This window comes from Echinops telfairi, unplaced genomic scaffold (genome assembly GCF_000313985.2).
Source record: "Echinops telfairi isolate 266 unplaced genomic scaffold, ASM31398v2 ScPeMD7_7467;HRSCAF=8505_1, whole genome shotgun sequence".
NCBI classification, from domain to species: Eukaryota; Metazoa; Chordata; class Mammalia; order Afrosoricida; family Tenrecidae; genus Echinops; species Echinops telfairi.
In genome coordinates this window covers 6,841,038-6,857,106 of record NW_022111368.1, presented here as the reverse complement: position 1 = coordinate 6,857,106, position 16,069 = coordinate 6,841,038, and the positions used below count along the sequence as shown (strand labels likewise).

Here is a 16,069-nt window from a genome sequence, read left to right as displayed (position 1 = left end):
CTGAGCAGCGGCTGCAGCGGCCATCTGAGCAAGATGATGCTGGCGCCGGCAGGGGGCGCCCTGCAACACAGCCGCTCCATGTCCATGCCCGTGTCCCACTCGCCTCCGGTGGCCACCAGCCCTGGCAGCCTCTCCTCCAGCAGTGGGCACGGGTCGGGCTCCTACCCGCTCCCTCCAGGCCCACACCCGCATCTGCAGCACCCTCTGCACCATCATCAGAGCCAGCGGCCCTCTAGTGGCAGTGCCTCTGCCTCCGGCTCCCCCAGTGACCCTGGGTTCATATCCCTGGATGAGTACGGCTCTAGCCCTGGAGACTTGAGAGCCTTCTGCAGCCATCGAAGCAACACTCCCGAGTCCATCGCTGAGACCCCACCTGCGCGAGATGGCAGTGGGAGCGAGTTGTATGGGTACATGACCATGGAGAGGCCCTTGAGCCACTGTGGCCGCCCCTATCGCAGGGTTTCAGGGGACGGGGCTCAGGACTTGGACAAAGGGCTAAGGAAGAGGACTTACTCCCTGACCACACCTGCCCGTCAGCGGGCAGTGCCCCAGCCCTCCTCTGCATCCCTGGACGAATACACTCTGATGCGGGCCACTTTTTCTGGCAGCTCAGGCCGCCTCTGCCCATCCTGCCCAGCATCCTCTCCCAAAGTGGCCTACAACCCCTACCCCGAGGACTACGGAGACATAGAGATCGGCTCGCACAGGAGCTCCAGCAGTAACCTGGGGACAGATGATGGCTACATGCCCATGACCCCTGGTGTGGCTCCGATGATGGGTGCCAGCAGTGGCAGCTGTAAGAGAGATGACTACATGCCCATGAGCCCCACCAGTGTGTCTGCCCCCAAGCAAATCCTGCAACCCCGTGCTTCGGCTTCCATCTTGCCCCCCTCAGGAGCTGGGGTGCCAACAACCACCTCTGCAGCTGGAAGAGGCTTTCCAGTGAATGGGGTCAGCTACAAGACCAGTTCCCCAGCTGAGAGCTCCCCAGAGGACAATAGGTACATGCGCATGTGGTGCAGCTCCAAGCTGTCCGTGGAGAACTCTGACAGCAAGCTGCTTTCTAATGGGGACTACCTCAATATGTCCCCCAGTGACGCGGGCACTGCCTGCACCCCTCCCGACTTCTTCTCAGCTGCTTTGCACAGTGGTGGAGAAATCCTCAAAGGAGTCCCCGGCTACTGCTACAGCTCTTTGCCCCGCTCTTACAAGGCTCCTTATACTTGCAATGGGGACAATGACCAGTATGTACTGATGAGCTCCCCGGTGGGGCGGATCCTGGAGGAGGAGAGGCCAGACCAACAGACCAGTCCACAGCCACTGGCCACCCCAGTGACCACCCAGTCGGCCAGCGCCTTTGGTGCCAGTGGGGGGAGCCACATCCAACCTCACCACCCAGTAGTGCCTTCACCCATGAGGCAAAGTGGCCATGGTGGCAGTGGCGGTGGCAGCAGCCGCCCGGAGGGGTTCCTGAACCAACGCTGTCGGGCCGTGCGGCCCACTCGCCTATCCTTGGAGGGCCTTCAGACTCTGCCAAGCATGCATGAATACCCTCTGCCACCGGAACCCAAGAGTCCTGGTGAATACATCAACATCGACTTCGGCGAGGCAGGAGCCCGCCTTTCCCCGCCTGCCCCTACGCTCTTGGCCTCGGCAGCCTCGTCCTCCTCGCTGCTGTCGGCCAGTAGCCCAGCCTCCTCCCTGGGCTCTGGCACCCCAGGAACGAGCAGCGACAGCCGGCAACGTTCCCCTCTGTCAGACTACATGAACCTCGACTTTAACTCGCCCAAGTCACCCAAGCCAGGGACCCAGAGTGGTGACCCTATAGGCTCCTTAGATGCCCTCCTCTCCCCGGAGGCCTCCTCTCCATACCCACCACTGCCCCCAAGGCCCTCAGCATCTCCTTCCTCTGCGTCATGCCCCCAGCAGCAGCCACCTTTACCGCCGCCACCAGGGGAGCTATACCGGCTGCCTCCAGTGTCCACTGCTGCCACCTCCCAGGGCCCCAGCGCTGCCTCCTCTTCGTCCTCTGAGACTGGGGACAATGGTGACTACACCGAGATGGCCTTTGGTGTGGCTGCCACCCCGCCACAACCCATTGCGGCACCTCCGAAGCCAGAAAGTGCCCGTGTGACCAGCCCGACTGCAGGCGTGAAGAGGCTGAGTCTCATGGATCAGGTGTCCGGCATGGAAGCCTTCCTGCAGGCCAGCCCAGCCCCAGACCCACACAGAGGCGCCAAGGTCATCCGCGCGGATCCTCAGGGGGGCCGCCGGCGGCACAGCTCAGAGACCTTCTCCTCGACCACTACTGTGACCCCTGTGTCCCCGTCCTTCGCCCACAATCCTAAGCGCCACAACTCGGCCTCCGTGGAAAATGTCTCTCTCAGGAAAAGTGGCGAGGGCGGCGGTAGTGGTGTGGGTGGACTTGGAGGGGGAGATGAGCCCCCCAAGTCCCCCCATCCGTCGCAGCCAGCCCTTCCTGTGCCATCGCAGCAGCCGAGACCATGGACACAAAATCAGTCGGGGGGATTGATAGGCTGCCCTGGGGGCAGTGGTTCGCCCATGCGCAGGGAGACCTCCGCGGGTTTCCAGAATGGGCTCAACTACATCGCCATCGATGTCCAGGAGGAGACTGGGCTTCTACCGCAGCAGCCCCAGCACCCACCACCAGGAGAAAAGAACTCCTGGGTCCGGAACCATAGCCTTGGGGGGCTCATCAACGCTGTAGGTGGCGGCAGCACCGGTGGGGGGTGTGGGGGGCCAGGGCCTGGCGCCCTGCCCTCTGCCAACACCTATGCCAGCATTGACTTCTTGTCGCACCACCTGAAGGAGGCTACTGTTGTGAAAGGTGAGACCATTGCATATCTCCCCCACCTTTTTGTTTTGTCTTCTTTTGTTTTTTTGGTACTTTGACCTGAATTGCCAACAAGTCCTGGCCGAGGTTCACTGCTTTCTTTCATGCTTTGGCTCCCTTCTTCTCTTTCGCCAAAGCACTTGCCAAGAACAGCCAAATAGCCTTTGAGATGTGTGTGAAGCTCTGGCCCAGGAGGCTCTGATGTTTCTTAGACACACACACATCTCTTTCTCTCTTCCTCTCTGTTAGTGTGGTTGCAGAAGTTCCCCTCAGGTAGGCCAAACTACCGAGGCGGCCACAAGTGAAGTTGTGGGTCCCAGCCCCATGGCAGTGGGTTTGCCCTTTGGGTTTGGCTCCATTGAGAAAGTTCTGCTAGGAAGGAACCAAGGTGCAAAGTGCGCCCCCACTGGCTGCAGTCTTCACCTCTCAGTTTGAGCTCCTTTAGTTGGAAACCAGAGCCTCAGAGTTTATAAAAACAGACCTGAAATTCATGTAAGTAATTAACGTCATGAGTTTAGCTGGCTGCTAGCCACCTACGTGTTCCATGTACACTCTAGGCATTTTCCCACCGGATGAATTACTTTTCTCTGAAAGGAATGAAATGGGAACACTTCAGAGCTGTGGTTCTCGAACTTTGAACATAGGTCGGAATCTGTTTGTTAAAATATTGATTGCTGGGTTCTGTAAACTCACCCCACCTCCCGGTTCCAATTCATAGGGTCTGGGGTGCAGCTTAGAATTCGAATTTCTAATCAAGCCCTAAGATGATGCTGGTGCTACCAGCCTGGGGGCTATACTTTGAGAACCTTGCCTCAGTGTTTGGGTACTCTGGGGAAGCTTGAAACATAATATGCCAGCAAGGTACGTTGAAAATACAGTCTTTATTTCTCTATTCTTTTATTCCTACATTCTCTCTATATATATACACCGATATGTGTATATACACATACGTGTGCACACACACACATAGGAGGGGCTAAATTTCATTGAAAACTTTCATTATCTTATATGTTTTTTTCACCAACTTTTTGCAGTCCTTTCACATTTGTGTGTGTGTGTGTGTGCATGCATTATCTCAGGAGTGTAGAGGACAGATACCCAGATTTTAGAGTCCCCTGGGTGATTTTAATGGGCAGCCAGGATTTAGAATCAGTGTTGTAGAAGAAAAGGGTGAGAGACAAAAGCAGTGGTCTCTAGGACAGTGCCCAGCATTGCCAAGGTTCACAACAAGCACCAATGCCAAGAGATGTGTGCCTGCTTTGCAGCCCGCAGTGCATCCTAGTTGTCTCAAACTTTGACTGGTAAGGGAGGAAAGAGGTATGCATGAGGTGAATAGCCAACTCGAGAGAATTGCTTCTTGAATTCTGTGGCCGTTTCTTGGCTGGGTTGTTTAGTAGATTGAGCCTCTTTGGGGACCAGGAAGCACACAACAGCAGTGGTGGGGTTCAGATGCAGCAGTGGATGCTGGCTCAAAGTACAGCGCCTGCAGGGTGCACAATGGGATGACTGAGGTAGCTTGGGGATCCATCTGCCTTTTGTTCTTAAGATAAACAGACCCCTTTAATTTTATTGACGACTAGTGTATGCTTTATAGTTTTATGTACTTGGGACTGTTGTTTCCTGCGATCTGAAATGATAGCTGTAGGGTAAATCACCCATTATTCTACTGCAAGCGAGGAAAAGCTATTTCCTCTTCTCCCCTCCCCCCATTAAAGCTGTCGCATGAACGATGAAAAGAGTCCCAGAGAATTATCAGGAATGTAGAGCTTCAGCATCTAATTAAATCAATTGGAAGTTGTCAGGATGGATCCCATAAAGGATGAGTCTCAGGTCACTTTGCCGAGGTTACACTAATTAGATACTACTGGTATGTCTGACAATTGGCTAATGTATCTGGAAGGTACTATGCAAGCCTAGGTCATATAAACACACAGGTATAAATGAGTGGGGAACTAGCCCTCTTTCTCATTTGGTATTAATTAAGCGGATATATCCCCTATGAGTAGCTTCGTTTGCGAGTGTGGAAAAACAGTCCGAGAACCTGACACCCTTTACTGTTGTTGTTTTGGTGGAATAAGCGGTAAAAACCTGGACTGGATTCCGGTAGGGGCCCTGGAGTTGGTTCTTGCAGTAACAGGCAGGATAAGGGTTTGTAGTCTGGGCCCGCAGGCCTGAAAGAATTCAAGGCCATTCTGATAAAAGTCGATACATGCAGAAATGTGATTCATGTGTGACAAAATGCCCTTTTCAGATTAGTGAAAAATTGTAAGCTGACAGAGAGATAAGTATATTTAGAGACCTGATTTTGCTGGTTTTGTTTAAGATTTCCCACCAGTATGAAATTGCTCTCAGCCTATAGGATTCACGATTCTGAAATCAAAACAGCTTTTGGGGGTGGGCGGGGGGAGGGGGTATTGCCATGGGTGCTGAAACAGCGATGAGTGATCGGGTGTGTTACTGATTGTCCAAAGTCTGTGTGGTTTCACCAAAACACGCCAGTAAGAAGGAAAATGGCTGTTTTTCAAGCAAAAATAGATCACTGCAATTGATCCAGCAGATCACAGTGGGCCATGGCCACAGTTCGTGTTTTCTTTTCAAGGACGGCCTGTACGGTGGCTTTCTAGTCTGAACTAACTTGGTCGCAGAGAACAGTAGGCCAGAGAAGGGGAAGTTGGGAAGTACATCATCTTCTCGTATTAAACTTGTGGTCTGTGAGCCGGAAAGGGATCATTGAGAGACTCAGGTGAACATCCACTTTAATTTAACTCACATATGTGTGCCGAATTTATTTTTGGTGCTTATAGATAAATGCCCTTTAAGAGAATGATTTACAGTCATCAGACCTGCAGTGCATTTCTTTGAAGATGAACTAGAAAAAGGACTGCGTTGGTTGCTGCCTGAATTGCCCTGGTTCTCAGAAGTGCCATATGCTTCCCCATAGTGCTCCTCGTGCTCAGCATGGAAAGGCTTAATTAGTTATGCTGAGGCTAAATAATTTGGGGTTACTTGGGTAGTGTTTAGAATTTGCAGAAGTGGCAAAAGAGAGGAAAGGTTCCAGGAATCTGTGACAGTTGTTTACAGTAGAATGGGGAGTGAGGGTAGGGTTTAAAGTCTAAAGCCAATTAAAAAGTTAGTACAACCTCAGTATATGGTGTGTGTGTGTGTGTTTTTTTTTTCTTTATTGGTTCAAACCAAATAAGAATTTAACTCTAAGTCCTACAACTGATTTGGGGGCATCGAAAGGTAACTTGTGTGTTTCTGCATGTGCTGTTTACAGAAGAGTCCTCGCCACCCTGATAATTTGGAGATTGGAAATAGGTTCCCCAAATCAATCTGGCATTAAAACTTGAAATTAAACCTTTAAACCTTGCTTTAAACGTTGAAATTTTACATAGTATTTGTAGGTGAAGATTGTAGCTTGGTTTACATCATATCTGTTTGCTTCTGTAGTGTTTCTCTTTAGTGGGATTTTCCTCCTGCAATTGATGGCTGTTTAAAGAGACCGTAGATAAAAAAGGACCACTGAAAATGCCTGTATTCAAATGAAGTAAGCAGAATACCAGTGCATATCACATGGTAAAAGAATTACAGGACAAAAGAAACGTCTGCAAAGGAACAGTAAAATCAGGGTTTATGCTTAAAAGTATGGCCTCTGAAATCTTGAAACCATAGAGTGGAATACTTTGAGAAATCCAGTGAGATCCCTTGACAGCCAGCCCCCATAAGCTCTATGTCTTTTCTGTTGTGAATGCCATTCTGCTGTAGTTGAGTAGCTTCTGATCATAATAAGATAGCGTGGTTCCCGGCTGCTGCCCTATCCCCAGAAGCAGACAAGTAAGGTGCTAATGAAAACACACGCAGTCGCTCCTGAATGAAAGTCACATGATTTGTGCTGTTTCCTTTATTGAAAGAGAAACCTTTACAAAAATAGGACTTCGTAGAAGGAAGGCATAGTATGTGGAACACTAAACCAGGAATCAGGAAACCAGGCCTCTTGTCACTGATCTTAATGAGTCATTGTGACTATGTAAGCATGGCACTTAATCTCTTCTCACTTTCTCTACCTGTAAAATGGGGGTAATTAGAACCCTCAGGGCCGGGCTGCTGGAGGGCAGGGGGCTGATGGACACCAAGAATGTTTGCAGCCTCTCCAGGGAAAGGCTCTAAAAAATCTAATCACTCTGCTAGTGCTTGTCATTTTGAAACCGAAAATATAGAAGCAAGGCGGTTTTTAAATGGGTGGGTGCACTTCATGGAAAACAAACAGACGCAAAAGTCAGGATTCTGAAAGGGGAACCAGTACCTCTGAAGAAATGTGCACCTTTGCTGCTTGATTATGAGCTCAGCTGCCATCTCTCCAAGAACGATTTCCCCCCTGTGTGAGTAACTCATTGTGAATTATAATTTGGGAGTATTTGAAGTAGCACAGTGCAAGAACAAGGACAGTATCCTAACTGGAACCACACTCAGCTTGTGCTTTGTGTTACCTCGTATGTTATGTTGACAGACTAAGGTAAAAATATATTACGAGAATATTCATTTCTCCTCTTTCGAAGTGACAGTGTTGGCTGTTCATGCAGGACACATTCAAAAGAAAACAAACTTTCCGATGATTAATCACCCTTTTTTCAATATGGGCTTTATTCTTTTAGGTTAATGTAACGAGATGGGCCATCTAAGCACTCGCTAGACTTGTAGCATGATTATATAATGTAGGGAGCGGTCCATGTTTGTTACCTTCTCCTCCCATCCAGAAGAATAATGCAATTGAGAATTAATGCTTTATTTAGAATGATTAAAATTAAAAGGAGGAGCTTTACCACCCCCCCACCAAAGTGCTTTTTTTCTTTCTTTCCCCCCCTTTCTCCCCCTTTCAGAGTTTAGTAACAACAGCATGGGTATAATGTGTTTTCTGTTAAAATTCCCACTAATGCATTTTCTGTAGAAGCATAGTTCCAAGCACTGGTTAACTTTTGGTATCAGATTTGGCGAGTGGAGAGGTTTTTCTTTTTGGCTTTGTTTTTTTTTTTGAGTAGCACAGAATCAAGTGTTCCCGTTTCACCTAAGAAACTTAAGGGAAAATGTAACTTTAGTCTTTCATCTGCATTGCCAAGTAGAAAGAGTGGGGAAAACACTCAGAGTGAAGCGAAGAGCTCTGGCCCCGCCCACCAAGGCAGTTCTGCACTGAGGCCCTTGGAATAGAGTTGAGTTCTCAGTCGAATTTCTCTAGTACAGACGTGCTCAGAATACGCATTTCTGTGCAAGATGGGCCAGGCATTTTAATTTTGTCATTTTAATTGAGAAATAAAAGCAGCATTGTACAAGCCTCTGAAAGTATCGCTTTTAAACATTGTGTTATTTATCAGTTCTTAAGTTTTGTGAAAACAATGCTTTCCAAATTTAAACAGGAACGCTCCGTGCTAATTTTATTTAGTGTGAATGTATTCCTCAAGATTGCACTGATTATTTGGACTCACTTAAGACAGATGACTGTAGACAGAGTTCAAGAGCAGATTTTCTTTTCCTTTCTGAAGAGAACCAGTGAAGTGGTCCTCACTCAAGACTAAGGAATTGCCAAGGTTGATAACTACTTCTGAGTACCAGGGTACTTTCAAAATAGCTATGACACTTGCATTGATTTTTCCCTCTTATAAAACACCCAGAAGCAACTCTGAATAGAAAGATCTAGAGCATATGTTGCGTACCTCCTTGGTCTGTGTGTAGGACACGGTAGGCCTGGTAGTCTCTCTCATGCCTTGATGCATTACATTAGTTATAACCACTGAGTTCAAACTTTGGGGTGATGTGTACACATAGGAAAATAACCTGATTCCAGGTCCTGACGTCTTTCTATGACCGGAACCAAATAAAATCCAACCCAACCCCTTGGAGTCAAGTTCAACTGTAACTCTTGAGGGAAAGAGACAGCCTTCTTTTACCTGAGGGATAAGCGGCAGGCTGAAGTACCACCTGGGGTCAGCAGCCCGGTAGGGACCTCACCGCACCACCTCATTTCTTTTCTAGTAACAAGAAAATGATTAGAATTGGCATAGGCCTTCATTTTCTTTCTTAATAGCCAACAATGTGGCACTGTAAAACTTAAGTGAACGTGCCCCTGGTGGCATAGTGGCTACGGGTTGGGCTGCTACCTGCCAAGTCAGCAGTTTGAAACCACCAATGGGAGAAAGATGGGAGTTCTTACTTCAGAAAAGAGCTCCAGTCTTGGACACTCACAGGAGCAGTTCTCCCCTGCCCTCATGGGGTCCCTATGAGTCCTCGTGGACTTAAGGACAGTCACTGAGGTATATACCTTTTGTGTATGATACTTACGGACTCAATATTGATAAATGTATTCATTATTCAATTGTGCTTGTATTTAAATTCTAGAATACTAGGTTAAAATACAATCAGTAATATTTTTAAAAGCTAAATGGTCAAGGGCATCACAATTATAATTGTGTCTCTTATGAAAACTGTAAAGTGTCAGGTATTCCAGAAATAACTATGTATGAGTGATGTTCCTGTGTGTGTGTGCGTGTGCGCACGCGTGTCTCCATAATATCACACCTAACTAATCATACCTCAACAGACTCCATGTGGATATTTTTTTCCTTCTCAGTGAAACTTAATGATTATGTTTATATTTTATAATCTTAAATGTAAGTACAATCGTACTGTTATTTTAATCTACCCATTGGTTATCATTATAAGTACCTTGTGAATTATCATGCTTAGTAATAACATTTCAAGTTTTTCAGTGCATAAAAAAGGTCATATGACATACTTCATCATATTAAGCGATTCAATAATTACCTTAAAATTCATATCTCTATGCTAAGATGCAATTATACCTTTGTGTACTGTTAGTGCTAAATGTGTATTTCTCAATGTGACATTCAAATGTATGTTTCTGCATACAAATGTCAAAGTTGCTACTTATATCAGTCCATCTTTTGCCTCCTAAGTCTTTTGTCTCCAGGTTAGACGTACAACCAGCCACCCCAAAAGTTCATGGAGAGTTTCTTGTTCTAAAAGGAAACCATTGAAGAATAGGATGGAATTGTAACTGTTATTTCTGATCAGTATTGAACGATAGATTGTAGACTTCTCTCTCCTTTCTGTCGAAGAGCAATGTTCAAAATTCAAAAGCATTTTTTTCTGGACTTGACAGTTTTAACACATATGTTGTGGCATTCAATACTAATGCAAAGAAACGACATTCATGACATAGGCAAGGTACCCTGGATCTCTGTTTTCAGGGTTATTTTTGAAATAAGAATCTTGGAACTTAGAAAGCTTAGGTGGTGTGCCCACACATTCACAGAGCCAGAGGACTTGTGTTTTGTTGAATCTTAGGAAAATGATGCTTTTACAATATTTTCATGTGATACAACCTCATCATATCTTTTAACTACATTGTTGTTTACATTGTTCACATTGTCATCAGAAAAAAACCAACAAAAACCCAATAACAGACAAACCCAAACCTCACTGCCTTTTAGTAGATTCGCACCCTCACAGTGACACTATATGGAGTGTCCAACGCTGTCCATCTGTAAGGGAGCTGACAACCGATCTGTCTCCTGCAGAGGAGCTGGTGGGTTTGAACCGCCGGACCCAAGAGCACCACAGTAATTTAGATGTTAACCAAAGACCCTGCTGACATTTTGGATTTGGGTTGGCTTCTCCCATGGACTGTATGCTAAAGCACACTGTATATAAGACATTCTACCGCCCAATGCACTAAAACACTTTCAACTCAGCGTGGCAGCACTGGCTACCTCATGCCAATCGGAGAAAACTAACACGCAGCCTTTTGGCTGAGGTTGAGAACCATGATCTGTTAAGTGAAAAAGTTACATGATTGAAAACAAGCTGAGGGAAGCTGGATGACTTGCTCAAGGTCACTCAGTTTGTGGTAGAGGTGCTTGTAAGCATTATCAGGAAAGAGCAGACCAGAGGATGTGTTTTAAACTGCCATAGTTATCTTTCGTTGTCTTTTGTTTACCCTGATGAATAACTTTCTCATAGGATCCAACCTACTCCCTCTAGAGCAAGTTAGAATTTGTAGAGTTATTAGACAGCTTACAGAGGCACCTAAGTAAAGAAACGATGTGAATCAGGAAAACAAAGCTCTTTATGATCATGGGCCCAGTGTTTACCAAAGAAACAAGATAGTAAAGATTTGGAAAGTGTTCAAGATAATGATGTTACTTCCTTCACAAAATTAGAATAAAAAACCAGGCTAATGCAAATCTGAAGACTTAAAGTATCGAGGTAATTGTGACTCTTCACTCTCTGTAGATTGGTTCAACCTGGACAGCAAGTCTAGTAATTAATACAATATTAATAACTAATTACAGCCAGTTATTTTTCATCAGTGCTCTTTAAGATTCATATATTCTATAAGTGGATATCATATATTCCTAATGAGGACTAAGTCTACTAATGGTTTCCCCAGAACTGAGCCATTAACCTATTTAATGATGAGTTTATTTGAAAACTCACCAATTTAGAATTTGCCTAAGGACAGATAAGTAGCTAATCAGTTGTTGCTAGGTGGTTATCTTCTGGGAAGGTGATTATCGCACCAGTCCCCCCTGGTTATTTCTAAGATACTCTCTTTCCAAGGGGGTGGGGGTGGGGAGTTATTCAATGGAAATTTTTTCTAAGAGAAATGGTTTTCAAAAGAATAAGTTAACCAGAGCGCCGCCTTTCCGAGGACATGGACATGCCGCCCTCCTCTCCGCCCCCCCAACTTAAAGCAGAAAGGAATACTTAAAGCGAACAGAACTGCACAGGCCATCCATGTTTTTATCTTAAAATTTGCTAATAAGTGAATATATGGCCTGTGCTATTACGGGTGATTCAGTGTTCTGTTTACATTAGCTGTCAGTCTCTTCAGCATCCTAGAGGAGAGAATACTTCCTTCCTAGCAGATGGCCGCCCCAGGGCCATGTGCCTGCCATTATAAGCAATATGCACTAGTAATCTACCCGAGCATCGCTGTTGACAACAGGCTACTGATTGGAGACTGTCTGCCTCACAGGATAAAGAAAATAGGGAAATGGTTTTTCTTCCCCTTCCATCAGGGATTAATGGAGCAATGAAACTTCTCTTCAGGTTAAGAAGAAAGTAGAGTTCAGACTAGCCTGTCTTATAGTAATGGGTGTGTTGAGCACTTACCAAGTTCAACAGAGAAGTAAAGGGCATAAAGCCTCGGATACGCTATCTAGGGAGTCACGATAAATGAATCCAGGTGCTTGTTCCTGGGTGATGGCGCAGCCTCTATGTGAAGTCTTGCTTCCTCCTGAGGAGCTGGGGGCCATGCTGTCTTACGTATGGTGCCCAGCCCTGCTGTGAAGTCACCTAAAATAGGGACTGAAGTCAGTGACTATTTGATCCCCTCGAATTCCCAGGTCTGTTGTAGAATCCGTCTGTAAACCCATCATCTGAGTTTCACCGCCATCTGTTCCTGCCATGCCAGGGACCTCCTCACATGGGCGCGTGCCTCCCTGCTTTCTTTGAGTGGTTTGGGGCTTCAGAGTGGCCCTGATGGATGGATAAATGGGGGGTGGAAAGTGCGAAGTAGTGGGAGGAGTTTTGGAAATAGGCCAGGCTGTTCTTACTAAACCTAAAAACTATGCAAATAATGCTCTAGGAACTCCAGGCAATAAACAGGATTACCCGATGCTGGATTAAGCGTGCTGAGGAGCTTGTTTTTGTTTGAAGAGGTCAGAGATGGAGGCCCGAGGACTGCTCCAGCGTGTTATCTGCAGTGCAGAGCTTCGAAACTTGTATGGCTGCAGACCTTTCTAGAAAAGGAGGTTCTAGTAGCCAAACGCCTGCACCATCGCCTGGGTGATTCAAAGGATGCCTCGCAGATATTCACGTTACGCTTCTGTTTCACTCTTTCACGATAACTGGATGCATGAAAGGAAACGGTTTTCATGCATACACGTTGTCTAAAATAACCTTCTGGATAAGCAACCAAAGCACACAACAGAGCCCCAAGTGACCCATGAGCACTTCCACTGTATTTATCAGATGGGCTTAGTGAAACTGCTACAGAGAGCTTTCATTGCCAAGTAGATATCCAGTAAGTGTACAGTGTGCAAATGAAAATAGAATTATTTAGGCATTCTCTGGCAAAATGTGCTAGCTGCGAAAACTGCAAAATCATCTTCTTTGGGATATTAGAAACCCAGGAGTTTCGATTTAATTATAGTCAATTTAGCTGATTGAAAGAAAAAATAATTAAAACCATCATGATGAGATGCATGGGAATATGAGATATGAAAGCCAGATAAAACCATTTATAAATAAAGTTATTAAAGAATGCTTAAACTTTTTTATTGCTTACTTTTGACAACATGCCTAAGCAGGGGTGGGGGGTGGGGGGATGTTAGCTCATTTTTTTAAAGCTTATGTAGCTTCCAAATATAATAGTAGTGTGCTATCATTGGGATTATTTCAGTGTTTTAAAGAGGCCACTGAACCTAGTACCCTCACTCAGTTTCACTTCTTATCATTTGTTCCAATTTAATTGACCGGTATTGGTTTATTAGTGGTCTTAGTTCCAAATGAAATAAGTACTGCAATAAAATGTCCAAGTTGGTCGCCCGCACCCCCACCCCCACGCCCACGTGAGGCATTTAATTAAGTTCATAGGAAAACTCTCTGTGGGTGATAAGCATTGCTCTCTGAATGCATCTTTTGAGTTCTGCCAGTTTAGCTGGCATGTTCAGAATTCATTGGGTCTTCAGCCATCTCATAAAGGTGGAACACGGTTGACTGTTTAAGCCAGTCAAGTTATTGAGGGTTCAGTATGTGCTAACACAGGAGTAGATGTTCTAGAAGATACGGAAGAAATATGAAACAAGGTCTCTGTCCTCCTGGAGCCTTCATCCTCTTGGACAGCATCTCACCACGCGCTACTTTGTGGGCAGTCACTCTGGTTTCCTCAGTGGGTCCCACCACTCTTGAGGTTTTCTTGCCCCAAGACAGAGAATAGACTGTCCCGGCTTGGATTGTGGACACCCTGGCTGGAAAACGCTGATGGCACCACATGGACTTCTCAACCTCTTCAGACCCACACACCCGGGGTATAGCCGAGAGGTGACACTGGAATGGGGTTCCTCTCTGGGTTTGACTGCCATAGGTTTGATTTGACAATTTCCTAACTCCTAGAGGTCAGTTTGCTCCAAGTTCTTGGCAGCCTGACCTCACAATTCCCACTGCCTTTCCTTTTGTGCGGCGGTGTCTTTGTAAGAGGTAGTATTCCAGCCACGGCTCGGTGGGTAGGTGGTTGTTTTTTATTTCATGCTCCTTCCCAGTTCCTTTCTGCTGCCTCCTCAGTGACCGCTCAGCAAATAGACTCCTTCGCTCTGTGTGACCGTGAGTCCTTTCTTTGAACCCTTCCTCAGTCCTCCGTGCTCTGCTCTTTCCCCCACTGTGTGTGTGCACATGTGAGGAAGTTTGTATTTGAAGGTGCATCACGGTACTGCTACTTGCCGGCAACTCTGCCCTTCGATTGAAAATAAAATAAGCATTTGGATATTTCGCTCATATCTTCTCACCAAGTATTCACAAATATCTAATATTATCCATAGCTCTTTTGTAATAATTCCCAAGTAGGGTTGTGTTTCATTAAGGCACACCTTTAAGGTCCCAGGTGAGCACAGATGGTTTGCAGTTGGAGCCCTGGTGGCGCAGTGGTTACTCATTGGCCTGTGACCTGCAAGGTCAGCAGTTCAAAACCACCAGCTGCTCTGAGGGAGAAAGATGGGACTTTCTACTCCGGTAAACAGTTACGGTGTCTGCAACACATAGGGGCAGGCCTATCCTGTCCTACAGGGTTGCAGTGAGTCAGCAGCCACTGGATTGGCAGTGAGTTTATTTTTGTTTGTGTGTTTAATCTAAAAGTTGGCGGTTCGGCCCCAGAGGCTCTGGGAAAGACAGACAGACCTGGCCGTGTGCTTTCAGAAAGATTCCAGCCGAGAAAGCCCTCTGGGGCCCTTTGATTCCATCACATGTGGGAAAGGGCGCCATGCGTTGTAGTTGACTGGATGGGAATAGGTTGTTGGTTTTCTTTTTGTTTGTTTTGTTTTGTCTTTGTAAAAGTAGCATCAAGGTGCATTTGGAGCCTCTTTTAAAAAGCGTTTATTCCCCTCCTTTTTACAGACATCTATGATCCACCCAGGAAAGCCCCCTTCCCTTCATGTGCAAAGGAGGCTTCCTTGCCACCACCAGCCCCCACTGCTCACAGTGCTTCCTGCTCTGAAACCTTACTGCTGCTCAAGCCCCTGCCTTCCACTATGGTGGCCACTGTAGTTGGAGGAGGGAAGTCACACTTGGCTGGGCAGCTCTGTGTTACCAACCCGTCAGGCTGATGTGGGAGTCGGTTCCAGGTGAGTTTCCTGTCGTTCTTACCTTTTGCCATCTCTTGCTGTTCTTTTCAAATCAAAATAAAACAAAAAAACGACAGGAACTTCACTGAAGGGCTGCTTGGGAAGGGTGACAGGTGGGACTTGGAGCAGGATGGGCAGTGGCAGAAAGGGTAGCATCAGCCTATCAATCATTAAATATAGCCAAATTATTGCGCCCCCCCCCCTTATATTACAGCGATACCAGTGCATCGCATGTACCTTCAAAATATTTCACCCATTTGGAAAACATCACAGTCCTGGTTAGTTTTGAGCCGAAAAGAAAAACGAAAGATCATTTTAAGAAGCCTCTGAAGCTTAGGGGAACATAATTTTGAAGTGTGCAGAAAACATGATATATTGTGGGTGGTCATGAATGCTCTGGGAAATAAAGTGGGGAAGAAGGGAGGGAAGGTGAAGTTAGAGCCAGGAAACCTGAGAGCGGTGAGCGAACCAGGCTTGCGAATCGTTAGTGGGGGACACGATACAGCCAACCGGTGCAAATCCCTGAGACGGAAGATAGCCTCAGAGGTCACAGAAGACAGAGAAGCCAGTATGACCAGAACGGGGAGAGCAGGAGGTGAGGTCAAACTGAGAAGCCAGAGTATGTACACCTGGTAGAGCACGCTAAGGAATTTGGCTCATATTTAATGATATAAAAGGAACAGGTAATGGAGCAATCCGGAAGCCATTTGAAGTGTTTTATCCTAGAATTGCCCAATTCTGCTGCAGTGTTTGTGGTTAGCCCCGGTTGATAATTTTGTCCTTGGTGAGGTACATGTCAACGCTT

The 16,069-nt window shown here is 46.4% G+C and overlaps 1 protein-coding gene across 1 annotated transcript in view; it reads left to right on the top strand.

Moving 5' to 3' along the window:
* Window positions 1-6: 6 nt before the first annotated feature.
* IRS2 (insulin receptor substrate 2) overlaps window positions 7-16,069 on the top strand; it is a 31,239-nt gene continuing 15,176 nt past the window's right edge. Inside the window, exon 1 of the mRNA XM_045283893.1 lies at window positions 7-2,848. Within this exon, the coding sequence (XP_045139828.1) occupies window positions 34-2,848 (2,815 nt within the window). The 5' untranslated portion in view covers window positions 7-33. The remainder of the gene's footprint in view (window positions 2,849-16,069) is intronic.